Source organism: Eubalaena glacialis, chromosome 16, assembly GCF_028564815.1.
Source record: "Eubalaena glacialis isolate mEubGla1 chromosome 16, mEubGla1.1.hap2.+ XY, whole genome shotgun sequence".
Classification (NCBI taxonomy): Eukaryota; Metazoa; Chordata; class Mammalia; order Artiodactyla; family Balaenidae; genus Eubalaena; species Eubalaena glacialis.
The window spans coordinates 66,084,831-66,100,560 of record NC_083731.1 but is presented as its reverse complement, the minus strand read 5'-3'; the positions used below and the strand labels follow the sequence as shown (position 1 = coordinate 66,100,560).

Sequence of the window (15,730 nt, the reverse complement as noted above, 5' to 3'; positions counted from 1 at the left end):
GCAGACTTCAGGAACAAGTCTACATTCCTTACCTGGGCTTATAAGGCCCTGCACGACCAGGCTGGTTACCATTCTGGACTCTCTGGCTATTCCTCCCCTGCACCCCCAAACTCCATCACCCCTGAGGACACTCTGGACGCTCAAGCCACACAGAACTACTTAGAGTTATTTCTCTCTGCAGGTCTCCTGCCCTCCCATCCATGCAGACTTGGCGTACAACTGCTCCCCTGGAGAAATGTCTTACTGTCTTATCGATAGCTCATCTTTAATTGTAAAGATTCTTTTTCCATGGCATTCTTGGCTCACAAGGCACCGAAACAATAGCCACCAGGTGTTGTGGAGCAACTAAAGAGACAGGATTAGAATTGATGCCTTAGCTTCACTTGCCTCCTCTCCAAAAGCTCACATGGAACTTCCAATCCACAGGATGCAGGGGAACACTTTGTATGCACCTGGATGGAGCTGGAGGCCCCCCAGCTTGTCATGAAGAGTCAATGGTGACAGATCGAAAACACCTCAAAGCAAAGAACTTTAAGAGCAGGAGCCATTAAAGGTTCTGTCACCTAAATACATGTCATTCAGGTATAGTGGAGCCTGTGCTTCTCAGCCCAGATCCCCTGGAGCAGAGCCCTACAGGGTACCGGGTACCAGGACGCAGAGGGCAGGAGCACTGGGAAGGGGGAAGGGCAGCTTCCCCCCAATCCCCACAGGGGAGGGGGAGGGGAGGGGGAGATAGGAAGGGCCCAGGGTCCAGCAAGTGTCGGGGCAGGGGAGACAGTAGATAAGGTGTAAGCCCCCCTAATCCTGAAGGTAAGAACCATCTCGGACTTGAATTTGTAACTTTACCCTCTCATCCCTAAAATTCTTTATTTCTTACTATGAACTACTGATTTTAAAAATTCTCTCAAAGCCAAAGTCTTCTCAACGGGATTCTACCTCCCCCACCCTCATGCGCCCCCCGCTGTGAATCTCATCTCTTTGTCTCCTCACTGAATCAGCCACCAACCCACGACCATCTCTGGAAATTCTAAAGAAAGAGCTTTACCAAGAAAAATGCGGACCGGCCTCCTCCTTCCACCCCAAGTACAGTCAGCGAGGGCTCACTTCTCCCAGAAGAAGTCTGCTGATTGGAAAAGACATGTCTTTGCACACAGATAATGTACTGTACCCACCGAAGGGCTAAAGAATACGGTGCCCTTGTTTTCCTAAAGCAGAGTGATGCTTTCCCGGCAGGGCGATGGCTATGCTGGGAATAGAAACTTAGTTTTTATTGTTTAACCTTCATGGTTTAAATGAGGAAGTTTCGCTCTAGTTAAAGGTCCCTTCGGGTTTTCATGAAGTAGCCCTATGACAGCAATATTAGTCTTCATAAAGAGCCCAATTTTAAAGTGTCTTGTGCTAGGGTACTCGTTTAAAAAGTTTCATCTAAGGGCTCGGCAGGGTAACTGCAGTGGGGAATCTTGGGCTAACTGTGCTATTTACCACGTCTCTGCTCTCTTTTGCCACTTGAAACGTAATTATGCCACCTCACATTGGCAGAGCTTCTGACATTCACAAAGCCCTATCTCCTCTGTAGAAGGCTTACTCTCACAGACTCTTCCCCAAAGTATTTCTGACTGCTACAAATGGAACTAAAGGGGGACAGAGGTACCAGGCCAGCCACTGTGGACCAGTGAGGCCAGGGAGGGAAGGGGCAGGATGGCCATGAAGGTCCTCCAGACTCAAAGTCCCTATGGTGTTCATGCCCCAAAGAGGGAAGACGCTCCCTCTTGAAGAAGCAGGAAAAACACCACACTTGGGAGCGACCTCCACCCCTGATGAGAATCTTCCGGGCACTGGCAATGTGGCTAGCTTCCGACAATATTAAACAACCAGCCACCTGATGACACCACGAGCAGGGATGAGCACAGATCACTCATGTATTCATTAAAAGTGTTCTTTGAACATCAACTGAGCGCCTACTCATTGTACCTGTCATTGGCTAGAGAAACCAAACATCACATAGTCTCTGTCCTTGGAAAGCTCACATCTGGGTGAGTCAGACCCGCACCCGGCTCCTGGGGTCAATGCTATGACGGGGTGAATACAAGAAGCCCTAGGTGTGCACAAAAGGGGCCCCTAACCCCAAAGGTGGGCAGGCGGGCATCATTGGGGGACTCTTTGGGAAGTAATGCCTGAGCTAAATTTTGAAAGACAATTAGAAAACTGTACACAAAGAAGAGCCTGGAATGGCACATAAAGAACATGCACAAAGACCCATAATTCATCCATCCATTTCATCCATCCATCCATCCCACAAAGCTCACTGATGGCTGCTAGGGCCAGATGTTCTGCAGGATGCTAAGATGCTGTGTGTCCTGGACGGATATCCTCTCTGCCCTCACTGTGTTTATGGCTGTAGCAGGGGGGCGGGGGGTGGGGAAGGGCACAGCCAGGTTAGGGAACTTCTAGCACTTTCCTGAGGTGGGTCCACTGAGCACAAGCTGAGGTGGGGTGAGGAGATGGAGCCACAGGGTAATGAGCCTGGAGAGGCTGGAGTTGGAAGGAGGGTTCCAGAACACAAAAGGCTTTGTGTTATGCGTTCAGCAGCTCAGACTTTATCCTGATGACTATAGGGGGTCCAAGAAAGGATTTCCTTAAGTAGGAAAGTAAGATTTGAATTTGAGAAGTCACTCAGCTGTGGAGAGGATGGATTGGAGGTAATGTGCGTAGGATAGGGTGCGCACTTGCAGTGGTCCAGATGCAAAATGGCAATGGTGATGGCGACACCTGTATTCAGGTGACAACGGCAGTGACACAGAGTAAAGTATGTGAAGGTTTAGTAAGGAGGTAGAATTCCCAGGATGGGGGTGAGGTGAAAAGTCAATGAGTAAGTGTCTAAGACCATCTTCTGGCTTCTGATTTGGGGTGATGGAGATAATATCATAGTAATTCACCACCAAGGGGTAGATCAGATGAGAAGCAGGTACAGGCACCGAGAAGAAGAGATTCTGAGCTCACCTAAACTTTCTGATGAAGATAAGCCTTACAGTTGATAATTATCAAGATTATTTTTACTGCTGCTACTGCTGCTATTCCCACCTAGTGTTCTCAAAGGGCAATGACTACGGACTGGGGTAGCACCGTCGTGATGAGGAAGCTACGAGAGAATGGACCTCTCAGACCCTAAATCTCAAAAAGTTCAAGCAAACATTTATTGTCTGGTCATCTCAGATACAGACTGTTCTCTGCAACTTCCAAGACCCATCTTCTCCACACAACACAGGCTGAATCCTACTTCTTAAATATAGTCATTCATTCAACAATGGCTTCCCTGTCCTCCAGTGGCCCTCAACTCTTCTTAGGATGCTTAGAACACCTTTTTGGTCAGTATCCACCCTGAAGCCTTCTTGTAAAGACGGACCAGCCCCCAGCCCTTCTAAAAAAGGATTTCCCACGTCACAAAGTCTACACCTAAACTACCAAATCAGAATCTTTGTAACAGATCTGGGAACCTTTTTCTTTCTTTTGTAAACAAGGTCCCCAAATGATTCTTAAGATCAAGCAGGTTTGGAAAACGCTGCTCTAGGGCACGCCATTCTCTCCAGTTCCACAGGCTGTACTTCTCCTAGGACGAGCCACTCCTGGTGGAGCAATCCAACCATCCTTTACCAAGTCTCCTCCAACTGAGGACCCTCAGTCTTACTGACTTCTGGAGTCTTAGCTCAAGATCCCCACGCCACATAACGAGATGCTCCTCTTTCAGGAACGTCCTTCTTCTTCTCTCTTTCTTTAAAAATGTCAAGCCAGAATATCTTTCCTTCCACCCTGGAGTACTTCTAGCACAAAGATAAGCCCACCTCTGACAATATCACTCCCTGGTTATTTCCCTCGTGCAGACCCTCCTACCTTTTGCCCTGGGTCTCCCCTGAGATTGAGCGCATCACGGCCAATGGCCCGTTGTTGGGCAAAAGGCAGTAGATGGCCTTGGTTTTGTAGGAAAATTCTGTGGGTCATACTTTGGCTTTCCCATAAAGGCAGCTTTTATAAATGCTAGATATGATTGGGGTTGATTGAATTGCAGTTCCCAAAACTGTTATGGCAGAGATGAAATCCCATTGGAAAACCACTACATGACTAACATCTTGATTTGGGAACGTCAGTGCCCCCAAACCCCAAGTTGCCTTGTGGGTTTACAAGAAACTTTCTTGGGACACATACTCTTATATACAAAGGCAAAGAGATAATGAACGGGGTTTAATTTTCCCCCTTGTTTCTGTTGTGTGTGTATTAACTAAAAAGCAAATGAGAAATAATGGCTATGTAACAACTCCAGTGATTACAAGTTCATAAACAGTTAAGATCTACTCAACTTTTAATTGATTTCTTATGTACTTTAGTTTTAAAAATGGGAATAGGTTTCCTGTAATAATTGACATTGGAATTCTAAGGAATCAGCTTTACAGATGAAAAAAACAACCACTCAATCTGATGAACTTTCTGGTTTTAAATTAATGTTCTTGAATCCACAAAACCTACTAAAAACTGGACAAGTGAGAATCAAGGTTTATTCACAGATCACAGATGCATATGACTCAATGAATCTTTGAAAGTTCCTCAGAAAGATGCATGCTGTTAAATCTACCTTCAAATTTCTCTCTCTTCTGGAATCTAAATAATCTTAAAGTACTTTAATTTTTAGAAAATAAAATCTTGACTGTTCCAATTTTTCATAGACTTGTATATATACAGAGTTACCTCTTGTTCATATAGTGAACCCACTTTCCTGCCTAAATAGGGTTTAGTGAGTACTGGAGACCACTCATTGTCCCCCTAGAATCCATCCTCACCTCTCTCCAGTTAGTTATAGGCAACCTCTTTCCCTCAAGCTTTGGTGCAAATGGTTGCCCCGCTAGAGACTACAATGTGTAGCCTACTTTGCATCCATGTGTCATTTTATGAGTAAGTTCCAGCCAATAAGATGCTACTAGAAATGACTGACGTCTCAACTTCCAGGTACTGCCTTGACTTTTTCTTTCTCCCTTTCCTCTGTCTGGAGATGACAATATATGGAGAAACCAATTTGAATCCAGAGATGGAAGGTACCTGTTGAGGATGGAGGTGCTTTCCTGCCAGCCCTGAACTGCCACCTCTGGATTATTGCACACGAGAGAAAAAAATTCTATCTTATCTTGTCCAATGAGTGATGGGTCTCTTTGTTAGGGCAGCATAGACTATATGAAATAACAGTGAATATATGACTGAGGATCAAAGGGCTGTGAATCTTTGGGTACATCATTCTTAGTACCAGGAGATAGTTTCATTTATATTGTGAATCCTGCAGGAGATAAGGCCAACTATGCACTGATTCCCAGGGAATAAAATAAGAATTCCAGGTAAGAATTAATTGTTCAGTGATTATGGCTCTGGTCTTACTCCCCATTTTCCAGTAAATCTTTGGAGGCTCAGAGACTTACTGACTCCAGGACATGGTTAGTCAAGAATATGCTAACAACACAGCTTACTGGTAGTCATCATCACCATTGGCTTTTCATATTCTGGGATGAAACAGAGAGTTTTACAAAAACATATAAGAAGCCAGAGCTGTGTTTTTAGTTCACATTGTAAACCTGCCTCTATATAGTTCATAAGCTATGAAGAGGCAAATAGACCTGGGGAAAACATGATTAAAGCAAGAAGTCCAGATGAACATAACTTTCAACAAAAATTAACCTGTAGTATGATTATATGGAGGCATTATTGCTTCAGGCTATAATATTAATAATTATCAATTATAACATTGGTAAGACATCCAATAGATGAGAACCAGGCTTATAACATTCTGAATGGCTTTGTGAGTTGGTCAATGACTCATGTTTATTTAAAAATATAAGTTTACAGAGTTCAAGAAGTCATCAGTCATTTACTTGTTCTTTTCCTTCAATCTTGAGTCTAAATTAGATGTGATATATTCAAATGTGAGCAAAGTGGCTGCAGTTCTCGTCCTGATGGAACTGCAAATTCGTTCCAAGATCTCTAAGCATTTCTGACTGTGCAGCTTCTTCAGGGAAAATTTTTTAATGCTCCCAAACGTGCATATTTATTTATTTAACTATTAAATAAAAACGTTCCTGTATATTAGCTACCTTATAAAATATTCACAGAAATATTTTGAAGCCAATATTAAAATATACATATCCATGTAAATCACCTTGCTTCCTTCCAGCATCCTAGGGAGGTCACCTTGAATGCACTGAACACCCCACGCTGGAGAGCAAGGTGATTGGTGTGACTTGTATATTGATCTCTCTCCTCCATATCACCCTTTCAGATACATTTCAAAGCAAGTTTCAGGAAGTCTTTCACAAACAGGTACCCAATGTGAAACCAACAAGCAGGCATACTAACATCAAGTAGAGTCACATCCCAGGGCTCAGGATGTATAAATATGTATAAACAGATGGCTTTCCACTGAGACTGGTCGGGAGGTCTGAAGGCCAAGTGCTCCTGTTCAGGCCTGAGCCCCCCGCACTGCTCCTCAGGCTGGCAGAGGCCAGAGAGGCGGCCAAAGCTGGAGCAAGAATTGCTTTATAAATCGGACACCGTATTTGTACTAGTGTTCTCTTTATTGTCATAGACTGTTATGAGAGACTTTGTAAATTGTGGTTGGTAGGGTTGGATCACTAAGAGGCTTTCAGAGTTCTGTGCTAAAGGGAAAAAAAAGCCAAGAAAACCCAGCCACAAACAAAAAAGGCGGAAAAAACAGCATTACTTGTCTGACCAAAGACGGGCTGGGTAAACACCACTTTTTGCACACATAGAATGTGATATTGTGCTTATGTCTAGCATTTGTTACCATTGGATGGGGAGATCTCTCAGTAATGATTGCAGCCACAAAAGTAATTGTGTTTTATGGGTTCACCCAATATCTATATTAGAACTGAAGCTAAGATACAAACCTGCTTATGAATGCCTGATACATCCATCCTATTTTTAGTATCAGCAAGAGAAATGAGAAATCTGATTATTTTGGCAAGATGTGTAGACTGTCACCTTAACCAATAATCCTCATCAAAGGATAACACATTTGGCATTATTTGGCCAAGGTAAGAGAAGGGTAAATCCTTGGTTAAAGGACAAGTTATAGCAAAGTGCCTAGCACAGTGTGTGCACTGAATAAAATTGCTTGAGTCTAATGATAAGATGAATAACGTGTGTCTCCTTCCTAAAGAGTCTCTTGTCTGGGGGAAGAAATGGCGTCTTCTACCTCCAAACACACAATGGTATATTATGACAACTTCTTATTCCTTAAAAAGAATTATCTGTGTGTAATATTGTTACCCATGAGTAACAATCCTATAGCACAACAAAAACAAATATTAAATTAATGAAATAAAGTTCTACTCATCCTGTGAGTCACACTAGTCTGTTAGTATAATTAAAGCTGTGTGTCTTGGGAACTCCCTGGCGGTCCAGTGGTTAAGACTTCGCCTCCCAGTGCAGATGGTGCGGGCTCATTCCCTGGTCGGGGAGCTAAGATCCCACATGCCTCACGGCCAAAAAACCAAAACATAAAACAGAACAACACTGTAACAAACTCAATAAAGACTTGAAAAATGGTCCACATCAAAAAATCTTAAAAAAAAAAAACCTGTGTGTCTTTAATAAGAGCAGTTGACTATTCTTGTCTGCCCACAAATCTTTCTCCTTCTGGCTTCCCAGGCACTGAATCTCTCATAATTAGTGTTACTCATGTGGAATGAGGCACCCTGTCTCCAACAGGCTCCTAAAATAGTGAAAATTCTGTCATTATTGTTCATCAACATCTTTAAGTACAAACTGGCTTATCGTACTCTCTAGACAGTCAGTTAGAAAGCTCAAAGGAAATGGGACAATGAACAAGTAAGTTCTGACGGGGGAGTTAGCGGCGGAAAGTTCACCGAGGGAGCAGAAGTGAGGACTGCCAGGGAGCAGCTATTGGCCACGTCTCTCCATCTGGCATTTGTTTTCACTTAGGACGTGAGATAAGGCTATCACTTGAAAAAAAATAGCAAACAAACTGTCCTAGTCCCATTTTTGAATAACCCAAATTACACCCACTTATTCAAAATAATTTTCTATTATATTAAGTTATACACACACATACAGTCACACACATACAGTGAGGTCTACTCCAAGGTGTCTGTTCTCGTTCATGGACTATGGCTTTGCCTAGTTCCGTCTTTACATTAACCAATCCTATTTTAAATGCCTCTATAGAGTTTTCTAGCTTTGTACATTCCTTGTTAAGCTAATTTTTCAGGCTTTTTAAAAATTATGAATGAAATCTTTCATTCATGTTTTCTAATTATTGTTTGAAATGGGGGCAGCTAGTGATTATTACCTATTAACTATTTTTTTAAATAAATAAATAAATTTATTTATTTATTTTTGGCTGCGTTGGGTCTTTGTTGCTGCGCGCGGGCTTTCTCTAGTTGCGGCGAGGGGGGGCTACTCTTCGTTGCTGTGCATGGGCGTCTCATTGCAGTGGCTTCTCTTGTTGCGGAGCACGGGCTCTAGGCGCGCGGGCTTCAGTAGTTGTGGCTTGCGGGCTCAGTAGTTGTGGCTCACGGGCTCTAGAGCGCAGGCTCAGTAGTTGTGGCGCACAGGCTTAGTTGCTCCGCGGCATGAGGGATCTTCCCGGACCAGAGCTCGAACCCGTGTCCCCTACATTGGCAGGCGGATTCTTAACCACTGTGCCACTAGGGAAGTCCCTACCTATTAACTTTTACAAACTGATTTATTTTGCTTGTAGCTTTTCAGTTCTTTTGAATTTTCCCAAGTATACAATCATATCACATGCAGAGTCTACCTTCTATATATTTTATTTCATTCTCATATGTAATTACATTTGCTGGCACATTCTGAACAATGTTAAATAACACGGGGACAGTGGGCATCTTTGGTGTATTCCTGATATTAAGAGAAATGCTCCTATTTCTCATCATTAGCTAACTTTTAGTTTCAGCTATTTAGGATAACATCAAGAATCCATCTCGTTCTGTTTTCTAATGGATTTTAAACATCAGAAATAAGTGCAAAATTTTGTCAATCACTTCTCAGTGTCTATGAGATGATAACATTTTTCTCCTTTGACCTGTTAAGATGAACCATCCTTGCATTCTCATAGGTAAATGTTAATGGTATCTGTTCTTCTTAATATTACTTATTTTCCAAATTATCTTGGCTGATCTTGCATACTTATTCTTCCAGAGGAAACCCAAAGTATAATTTTTAAGAACCAGACACCACTGAAATGAAAAGTTTATCTCTTTTTCATTGTAAGGATATACAATATGGCTTGATTTAAACAGAAAATTAGGAGACAATCATTTACCTAACCAGAATTACCTTAATTAGAGGTTCAGCTTTGAACTAACAGATTACCTCTGGTACATGTCAATGTTTATAGATAGACCACTCAGTATTTAGGAGGTGGGATAAAAAGCTGACTACTGAAAATGAAACATAAAACAAAAACAATAAAAAATGAATTAGAATTTGTCTCTGTCTGACTTAACTTCACTAAGTATAATATTCTTTAGGTCCATCCACGTTGCTGCAAATGGCAATATTTCATTCTTTTTTTTAATATATCACTTACATGTGAAATCTAAAAAACAATACAGAAGAATGTATATACAAAAACAGAAACAGACTCACAGACAGAAAACAAACTTGTGGTTACCAGAGGGGGAGAGGGAGGGAAGGAGGGACAAATTAGGAGTATGGGATTAACAGATACAAACTACTATACATAAAATAGAATAAGCAACAAGGATTTACTGTACAGCCCAGGGAATTATATCCAACATTTTGTAATAACCTATAATGGAATATAACCCGAAAAAAAATAACTGAATCACTTTGCTGTATACCTGAAACTAACACAGTATTGTAAATCAACTATACTTCAATAAGAAAAGAATAGCAAATTGAGTATTAGATTTCACAATATATAGCTCAGTAGATCCTCTTTTCCCCAATGTAGATCAGGATTTTTGACGATAATTTTAAATTGAGGGTCTTGCAAATGTTATGTCTTTCTCTCCTCCACTAATACACTATCCTTCAACATATAGCTTAAAATGCCTTAAGAATAGGCTGTTTAGTTACTTACTGTATTAATTAAATTAATTAATTATACATCTTAAATAGACCTAGAAGTTTCCTAAGGATAGTATATAATCAACATGTTTATTGCTGCTGGTGATAAAAACATCACAGTGGTTTTCTGCAACTTGCTTCAGTGTCCTATTGTTTTGTCCTATTGCATGTTTAGAAAAATGATGAAACCTGCTCTATCTAAACTTTTAAAATATGTCTTTGATTAAATCATCAACAATGACAATGAATTAGTAATAATGGTGATAAAAGTAATATATAAACATTTAATGAGTGCATACTATATTCCCAGTACTGTGCTTAGGTCCTTTACATCTTTTTTTTCAAATCAGCCACAGTCCTGCTACGGAGGGATCGTGAGCTCCACTTTTTAAAGATGAGGAAGCCAAAGCGGAGAAATGTTAAGTATTTTCCAAGATCACATTTATTTAATCATAAGTCTATCTGACTTCACATGCCATGATTTTTCCCACAAAATATATATGAGTTAAGATGATGTGAGCAGAGGTAAATACAGTATAGTAGCCATTCAATTTCCAATTTCTTTCCATAGTAAAAAATCAGAAGTTACTCATTTTTCTCTTATTTTTAGTAGTTTAATTTTTTGCAAAAGCAGAAAAAGAAAATGTTATAGAACTTTAAAAAATGAATTAGACTAGTGGAATTGCTGTTGCTATAGCTCAAAAATTACAATGTAAGATAAAAAGATCAAATTTAAACCCACATTTTAAAATATGCATCTACTGCGTAAAGCTAAGCACCTACACACTATAATGAAAATGTAATATTTTTAAGCAGTAGCTCTTATAGATATTAGAACGATATGTACTTCCTTGATTCTATGATGTATTTTTTTTATATTTCAGAATCTCTGAAACTGATGCAACTAGAATCTATAATGATCATGTTTAATTCTTTAGTTAAAATTTTTTTCTTTCTTTGTGATGCGTGAAATAAAGTAAGCTGAAAATTCGTGGTATCTTAGATTTGTTGAAATATAGCAAATATCAGTTTTAAGGGTTATACAAAACAGCTTTATCGCCCTACTTCTATGTCCAATACATATCCTCTTTTTAAAAAATGCTATTACTATTTGTGAATCTTTAAAAAAGAAACTAATTAAAGTTTAGTTTAGATTTAAGGCATTTGAGAACTTTAGTATTTACTCTAAGATGATCAGAGATAGCCCAGGGAGTTGCAAACTAGAGGTTGGGATGTATGAGCGGATGCAAGAATCCATGCAGATGTGCACGCAAGTATGCAATGTATACAGATGTGCATGCACTGGAGTCACGGGATTCTACCCGGTTCTTGGGTAGAAGTAAAATAATTGCAAGGCTGCAGAATTCTCAAGTGACTTTATCCAGGAAAGTAAAACAGGCAGTTATTACAGGGTTTCTCAATTGAGGCTGTCGGTGTAGAGAAGTCATTCGTCTTCTCTGTCCCCATCTCCTCCCTTCTCACCCAGCTCTCCCGAAGAATGAAAAATGAACAGAGAATTTCCATCTCACCCACCACATCAATTCTTGCTCTAATCGCTTACCCCCTCACTTCGGATGACAACAGTGGACCAGCTATAGTTATTCTCAACAGAGACCTGGATCCAAAGATGTGGAATAGAGGTTCCTACCATTCTAAAACCAAATATAAAGGAAGTAGCCAGCAGAGAATCCTGTGAGCTGAGGGAATGTCTTCTATGGCAGGGAATTCAAACTAGCAAACTGACCCACTGACTACCACAAACCATCTTTGTCCTCCTTCCAAGTGTGAATGTAAATCCCTCCTCTAAAATAAAAGAAAGAAAGATAGAAAGAAAGAAAGAAAGAGAGAGAGAGAGAGAGAGGGAGGGAGGGAGGGAGGAAGGAAGAAAAGAAAGAAGGAAAGAAAGAAAGGAAGAAAAGGAAGGAAGGAAGGAAGAAAGAGAGAGAAAGGAAGGAAGGAAAGGAAAGAAAAGAATATTTGCATGAATGTTGCTGGTCACCAAAACTAACCACTACCAACTTCAAAAGAATTCTGCTAATCCCACAAAAAAAAATTCTCTTTAGCTCTTTTACAAATTATTAAAATAAAAAAGAACAAAGTCAACAGCACTTAGCCAGTTTTAATTTTCAATATTAGGAGAGTCAGTGAGGGCCCTTGACTTATCTCAATGTGGACTCACCTTTTGCACAGCTGCTTGAAAGGCCTGTTTAATTCTCTTACACGAATCAGGTATTAATTTTGAGTCTTGACTCTCCAGAGTTGTGTCTTGCAAATCCGTGTTTTCATGGAGTTTGAAAATTCTATTAATGCAGTGAGTGTCATCTTCTGATATTCTATTAGGATCCATCTGAGGGGGGGAAAATGTGAGGACGTCAGAGTGGTTATCACTGATCATTCTGTTATTTAATAAAGTGTGACTTAAGGACAAAATAATTCATTCTTGCAAGAGTCATTATGTCCCCAACAACTAATAGTTAATACAATTACTATCGAGTTGGTGAAAAAATTGACTTCTAATTCATTTTTATGAGTAGCTGACTACCATCCACAACACACCTGTACACATGTGATTCATGGGGAAATTATCAAAATCGTCTGACATTGTAAAAGTGCTCACTGAGGGGAGGGGAATCAAAGAAATTACATGTGTTCAGTACAGGGAGAGAAAGCCTTTTATCTTTAAGTCCCCCCCAAGCAGCATGCTACGTGGGATTATGAAGCCCACTTGGATATTCAAAGCATGAAACCTATATAAATCAGGTGAAATTAACATCATGTTCAGCTGCCATGTTTGCCTGGCCTTTTCCCTTAATCAATGTGTGTTTTAATCAGCTGAAGAAGGGAGGGAGAAATCCATTTCCTAGCTCCAAAGAAAAGCCAGAAGCATAATTTCCCTTTTCGTTGAGCCTCTCGTCAGTTTTCTTAACCTGGAGTGGTACGTCTGTCAGAGGGTGCCCGAGAATGTGTGTGGTGCTATTTGGTGTCAGCTGGGATGACGAGGGCTCATGGTGTGAGCAAGCTCTATGGATACATGCTGAGGGGATGCTAAAATTCTTGTAGTGTACGGGATAGTCCCACCCAAAATATCCCCATCAAGTTATTAGGTGGTCCCCTGGTTAAAACAGGTGCCAGCATAAGCATTTCTTTAAGTATTACTCTTTTCTTAAAATTGTCTGCCAGCTCCTCCAAGCCTTTGTAGTGGTTTCAACTGCCAAGTAAATAGTAGAGGTAATTAGCTACCTAATTGTTTTAATTGGTTTAATTTTTAAGTGGTTTAATTTATTGTCCTCTTCTTTCAAAAAATTCAAGGTACTTCATGTGCATTTGCTTATGACTAGGTACAGGCTAGATGAAAAAAAGGGAAAATTATGTAAGTTTCCAATAACCAAAGCCCAGTCAATTAATATCAAGTCTCTCGTTCCCTGGTTTAATCATCTTTTTGAAAGTCATCAGAAGATGTGCAGGTTTATTAACCAGCTGTCAGAAGTAAGCTAAGAAAGTACCCTATCCATACCTGAGATTCTCAAAATGAAATAACAGCCTTTCAACAAATGTGCACCCACTAATACAAATTTTATCATTCCACTTTTGCACGGTGTGACTCAGGAAGCAAAACTATTTGCAATCCACGTTTATTTTTTATTTCTTTAAAATAATTAGTATGAATCAGAATATCTGAGATTTTATATAAGGCAAGTGTTCAATTCCATACTTCTTTTAAAAAGCTCACTTATACCAATAAGTTTCGCAAAAAACCAGAGAAGCCTGGACAACTGATATGAAGAGTCGTTGGGTTCAGACCTCAAGAAAGAAGAATCCTGCAAAGGCCTCAGCTATCTCACCACCAGAAAGCCGCTGAGCTAAAGGAACAGTGTGGTATTAGTGGGGAAGTGCCTGGGTACCCTAACATTGGTTAAGCCCCAGTCCCGCTGACAAGCTAAGTGCCATCAACAGAAGCAGCAGTACCGGCGACTCTTGCTATGGAAACTATAGTCCAATCACTTGCAGTGTTACAGGCTCACCCAGAATTTGTTAGAAATGCAGACGCTCAGGCGCCACCCCAGGCAGTGCCTGTGAATCTGCATTCTAACTAGATCCCAGGTGATTCTGATGCACGTTAAAGTCTGAGAAGTAATGTTTTCAAATACCAAAGATACAAATATCGACTGTCTGCTATTAAAATGTCTCCAAATTTCTTTGGACACCAATTTTAAAATTTTTTCACAAGTAATAGCAATTAATATTAATACAAAATTACTGAAATGGTCAATAATGGCTAAGGGTTTAATGCAAAGAAATATAATGCAAAGATTTTTGTCTCTTCTCTATTAAAAAAATGTCCATGCCCAGGTCCCACCCTTGGCAAATTTAATCAATATTCCTAAGGGGAGGGGTCAACTGAGTCTCTCTCCCCAAGTGTTTCTAATGTGCAGGTGAGAACCACTGTTTCAGAAAGTCACATTAGAGCTAAAACATATATAAAATGTCACCAATTGTTTTCCCAAATGGAAGTATGGCATAATTAATTTTGATACACTCAATTAATTTTGATATACTATTTTGTTTATTTAAGGGTCATATGTTAGAATTTTATTTTTATTATTTTTAATAATTTATTTTATTGAAGTATAGTTGATTTACAATGTTGTATTAGTTTCTGGTGTACAGAAAAGTGATTCAGTTATACATATATACAACAGTTTGCATCTGCTAATCCCAAACTCCCACTCCATCCCTCCCCAATCCTGCTCGCCCTCTTGGCAACCACAAGTCTGTTCTCTATGTCTGAGTTTATTTCTGTTTCGTAAACAAGTTCATCTGTGTCATATTTTAGATTCCACATATAAGTGATATCATATGGTATTTGTCTTTCTCTGACTTACTTCACTTAGTATGATAATCTCTAGGTCCATCCATGTTGCTGCAAATGGCATTATTTCATTCTTTTTTATGGCTGAGTAATATTCCACTGTGTATATGTACCACATCTTCTTTATCTATTCATCTGTCAATGGACATTTAGGTTGTTTCCATGTCTTGGCTAATGTGAATAGTGCTGCTGTGAACATAGGGTTGCATGTGTCTTAGAAATTTATTTTTAACCTACAGACAAATGTCTTTCTTATTCCAGTGCCCTTGTAGCTCTCCTTTCCTGAAGATGGAGACCAGGAGAAAGGGTGGCGTAGAGGTGCAGGGGTGCAGGGCCGCAGGGCCAGCAACACACACAGGCAAATGATGGCCTCTGCTCCTGTGGTCTCAGCACTGCAGGAGCTGCAGGGCAGGCCGTCAGACTGATGCTGGACCCTCCACATTACTCACCGAGCGGCTGGAAAAATGTAACCTCTCCCCTAACAACCCATCCCCTGACACAGCAGTCTGGATAGAAAATTTATATGATGGAAAAATTACACTTTTTAGTCTATTTTAGCTACTAATGAGATCATTTACACATCACAAATTAGAAAAAGGTATATTTCTAATGCTGCAAATCATTTGAAAAGCTTTTTCAGTAAATTCAACATGCAAAGCACTAGGCTGGATGCTGTAAAGAAGGTAGTGAGCAAAACAGGCAGTCCTGACCTTCAAGGAACTTACACACGACAGA

General features: G+C 40.2%; 1 protein-coding gene and 1 long non-coding RNA gene across 3 annotated transcripts in view; one reads left to right on the top strand and one right to left on the bottom strand.

Annotated features, from left to right (window-relative positions):
- LOC133076138 (uncharacterized) overlaps positions 1-15,730 on the top strand; it is a 318,595-nt gene that overhangs the window by 270,207 nt on the left and 32,658 nt on the right. The window contains exon 4 of one of the 2 annotated variants that reach the window (XR_009697493.1): positions 10,476-10,525. The exons of the other annotated variant lie outside the window; for it this stretch is intronic. This is a non-coding gene — a long non-coding RNA (uncharacterized LOC133076138). Of the gene's footprint in view, positions 1-10,475; positions 10,526-15,730 lie in introns of those variants that run through there. 2 annotated transcript variants of the gene reach the window in all.
- Positions 1-15,730, bottom strand: part of TNFSF11 (TNF superfamily member 11) — a 33,167-nt gene that overhangs the window by 13,689 nt on the left and 3,748 nt on the right. The window contains exon 2 of the mRNA XM_061170587.1: positions 12,305-12,472. Within this exon, the coding sequence (XP_061026570.1) occupies positions 12,305-12,472 (168 nt within the window). The remainder of the gene's footprint in view (positions 1-12,304; positions 12,473-15,730) is intronic.